Source organism: Solanum tuberosum, unplaced genomic scaffold, assembly GCF_000226075.1.
Source record: "Solanum tuberosum cultivar DM 1-3 516 R44 unplaced genomic scaffold, SolTub_3.0 scf00494, whole genome shotgun sequence".
NCBI lineage: Eukaryota > Viridiplantae > Streptophyta > Magnoliopsida > Solanales > Solanaceae > Solanum > Solanum tuberosum.
In genome coordinates this window covers 75,218-79,641 of record NW_006239417.1, presented here as the reverse complement: position 1 = coordinate 79,641, position 4,424 = coordinate 75,218, and the positions used below count along the sequence as shown (strand labels likewise).

The 4,424-nt window shown below is 33.7% G+C and overlaps 1 protein-coding gene across 1 annotated transcript; it reads right to left on the bottom strand.

The window, feature by feature from the left end:
• Nucleotides 1-288: 288 nt before the first annotated feature.
• Nucleotides 289-1,119, bottom strand: LOC107058351 (uncharacterized). Its single transcript, XM_015303944.1, has one exon. The coding sequence runs from the start codon at nt 1,117-1,119 to the stop codon at nt 289-291; it is 831 nt and encodes a 276-aa protein (XP_015159430.1).
• Between the last annotated feature and the right edge of the window lie 3,305 nt (nt 1,120-4,424).

Genomic DNA, 4,424 nt, shown 5'->3' with positions numbered 1-4,424 from the left:
ATTCTCACCGATGTCTTTGACACGTTTTCTTCTTTTTCTTCCAAGCTTGGTATCGACAAGAGGCGGAAAAATCTTCACACTAAGCAATTCTTCTGGAACACACCATTCTGACTCGAGAGGGACAACATTAATAGAATCTATGTATGCAAGAAGGTACGCTTCAACTTTATACAAAGGCGAAGAGTACTCATAGATGCTCATACCATACTTATTGCTATGCTTCGATCGTAAAACGGCCATTACGTGAGCACAAAGTATCTTGATCAAGTCATATTCCCTACATGAACATCACTTTTCCAATAGGTTCACATAGGCAGTAACACCCGCACCGAACATGGTAAATTGATTGCCGTCCCCTGTTACATTCTCCACATACAAGGAGTCGCCCTCAATCATTTTTTTTCTTGTAATTTTTTCGGCAGTCGACACCATTTGATTACCCATTGATTTGAGGATATATGCATGCCTCTCCCTAAACAATTCTCCAAACCTCTTAGCAATCGAATTAAATATAGATGCTACGGGATACTCTCTTTCGTTTATCAACATAGCATTGAGTGACTTGGCGATATTTGTGGTCATAACATCATATCTATTGCCAAAAAAATGTGCGCTGATCCACTTTTCAAAACCAATATCATGCTTAAGGACGACGGTTGCAGCGGGGCATTTGTTCTTGAATTCTACAAAATGATTGTCAAACTCCTCCAAAGAATATGCCTTTGTCGCATTGTAGTAAAGATAAAGGTAATCTCCACAATGATGATTTACGCAGAGATTTTCACCGAGGTGCCTCATACAATATCCGTGGTGAGCATGATTGTAAATGTTCACAATATCGTTGGTGATACTTTTGTGTCTATCGGAGATAAAACATAAATCTGGTTTATCGACCACAATCTCTTTCAATTTCTCAAAGAAAAATATCCAAGATGCATCATTCTCTTTGTCCACGACACAAAAGGCAATTAGATAAACATGATTCTCCGTATCTTGTGAAACATCGCTCAACAATACGCCCTCGTATTTACCATTTAAATGAGTGTCATCAACTGCAATTACCTTTCTCATGTGGGCAAATCCCTTAATGCAAGCACCAAAGGCCAAGAAATAATACATGAACCTATGACTATCATCGTTTACCATGAGACAATAACTAGAACCAACATTAACTGTCTCAACATGTAAGAAAAAGTCGGTAAGCATGAATATCCATTCTCCGCTGTCCCTCGAACCATTTCTTTAGCAACCACACCACCCTTCCAACATTTCCAATAGCTTGGACTACAATGAAAAGAATTAAACATAGCTCTTTGAATCTCTTTAACATTTGGACCCTTGCCATCATTATACATATTTACACAAAGTGAAGCAATGACTTTGATTGAAGTTTTTCTATGGCTACTGTTGGCATGTTCAACGCCACAACTATGTTCGCCAATATACTTGTAGCTACAAAATCTACCCGAACACTCATATTTCCTCACCCGCAACATCCGTGCACAATTGCGAGATACACATTTCACCTTTAAGTATTTAGTACAACTCTTCACAGTAGCAAAATCAAAGGACTTTTTTGCCGCCGCTTCGGCTAATAACAATTGCAACTCGTTTTTGTTACTAAAAGTTTGGTTTATACATAAATTAGTTTCATCGGAGAATGAATAGTTGGATTGTGATCCCAATTCCTTTTGTCCCTGCATTTCTTCACAATATTCGGGTTCAGGATTTTCCGCATCTACCGACTGATTTTCCACATTAGTTGGATCATCATGTATATTCATTTAATGATCACCCAAGCTCTCATTTGAATTATCACCCAAGCTCTCCTTTGAATGATCACCCAATTTTTCATTTCCAATCGAATCATTGTCGCTGTTAAATAAATTTGTTGTTTCAATTGGAGGTCTCGCATTGACGTTTATCCTCAATGTAGGCCTAGAGCCATCAATACCAATATCTAACATGTACAAGCTCACGTGCCTATCTTTAACCCTAGAGAACAAACTTATGTTAAGAAGGGTTATACATCACATGATTATTGTTCAGAGAGTGTCTATCGAGAGCCAACACGTTTAGATAGCTTTACTTTTCTAAGACCTAATGAAGACTAAAGTTGTGAAGATTTTGATGAGAAATTTCTTAACTGTTACTAATTTCTCCATTCCTTTGTTAAGTATTGAACATTTAAGTACAGTATTTTATATTTTAACTTTAATCTTGTTAGTAATATAAAATTATTATTTGAGGCCAATTAACATAAACTCGCTTTTATTTTGTAAAAAATCGCAAAATACTTGTTTTTATGCTAATTTATATTATATTTGGATAAATTATATAAATACACCATTTAATATATCATAATCTCTAAAATTCCCTACTATTTTAAAAAGTTACAAAAATATCCCCTCTCAAATACATCTCTAACGCCTCTCGGATACATCTCTCTCATTAAGTAATGTATCATTTGCTCGGATACATCTCTCTCATTAAGTAATACATATCTCTCATTAAATAATGTATCATTTGCAATGTATAGGACAACCAAGAAATGTATGTGAGAGCAATAAGAAAATTTGAAATTTGTGTATGTAATTAGCCCCTTATTAAGTAATGTATCATTTTTAATGTATCGGACAACCAAGAAATGTATGCGAGAGCAGAAAATATTCAAAAAAATTATATGTAATTAGCTCCAAATGTATGAGATTTCTCTAAATTACCTTAATATTATTTTTAACTAAGCCTAGAAATAATATCATTCCATATTTATCGTAGGAATCAAATTCAGTTGACAATTATCAAATCCACTTCTTCAAACTTGTTTAATGATAATATTTGGTTAACTTATAAGACTAGTATTCTAACTATAATTTGAGTTCAACACAATAACAAATAGAGTTTATTCGTGATAAGATATCGAGAAATAAACTTTTATCCTAACCAAATATTTATCCAATGATTATTTTCTGCTTTATTATTTAATTGATTTGGGAAATATAGCAAACTTTATTAGCACAAACCACTAAAGAAAAAGAATCCCTCATGCGATTTTTTTCTCTTTTCTACCTTAATTAACGTATATAAATAAGGTAAAACCTTTTCTCTTTTCTACATTAATTAATAAACCTTATATAAATAAGGTTTAAACCTAATAAAATATATGTTGCTCCACTCTTCTGCATCACACACAATAATGACCTTAGTTCCATCTGATATTCTATTTTCCATTCTTATTAATTTGTCTGTTAAATCTTTGTTACGTTTTCAATCTATTTCTAAGTCATGGAATACAATAATCTCTGATGATAAATTCAAGAAAGCGCATTGTGATGAATCTAGAGCTTTGGGACGCTTTAAGTTCTTGTTACGAAGAAGTGTTTATACTAATGACGTTGACAAAATCGACTTTGTAGAATGGAAAAATCCCCAAATTATCATAGAAAAGCAACAGCTTCCTCTATCGAGTTCTCATGCCATATGCTCACACGATGGATTGGTACTACTATACACGCATAAGGCCTACGATACATTTGTTTTATGGAATCCATCAATAAGACGACACAAAATATATGTGTGTCCATATTTGAATGACTCATCATTACTTCCTAATACTTGTGGGTTGTGTTATGATTCTACTACTGATGATTACAAGATTATATTGATTTACAAATCGTTTTATCTTGTTTGCTACGCAAATACGAATTTTTGGACTATGAAAAAAACCCTCCTTATATTAGAGCAAAGTTTAGAAGATTTGAAAATCGAAGATAGCTGGTTTTATGATGAGTGTTGTGAGAGTATAACCGATGGAATTAGCACTAAAGGTTGTGTATATTGGTCTTTAGATAACCCTATTATACCTACTCAATATAGGCATATCTGGAGGAGTAAGGGTCTTTTCCAACACGTACGTATAAATTCTATAATTATACACTTCAATGCAAAGTCTGATGAATTGGAGGTGTTTCCAACACCGGATTTCATAGGTGAAATGGATTTGTATCTTCTCTATGCTTTGAACGGCTGCCTTGGTTTATATGGTGGAAACATGGAATCGAACTTTTGGATCATGAAACAAGATGAATGGAAATTGTTAGTGAAAATAGGTCAGATTAAACCATGTGTAAGATCTAATAAGGTTTTATATTGCACAAAGGATGGTGAAGTTATCTTTTATAAACTAGTGCAACACCTTTATTCCAACTTTGGCCCTAGCATACAAGCTCGTTCTGTCACAACTTTTAGACCACTTGCTAATCATCTTTTAGAGTTTGAGTATCATGATCAAGCGTGTTTAGATAGCTTGAGTTTTCCTAGACTTGACCCTCATGCACAAGATTAGGGTTTTTAATTTTTCTAGTAATTTTCTTTTCACTATCTTTTTATCAACTTATTTTCTTCTCATTTTGTCTTTATTTATA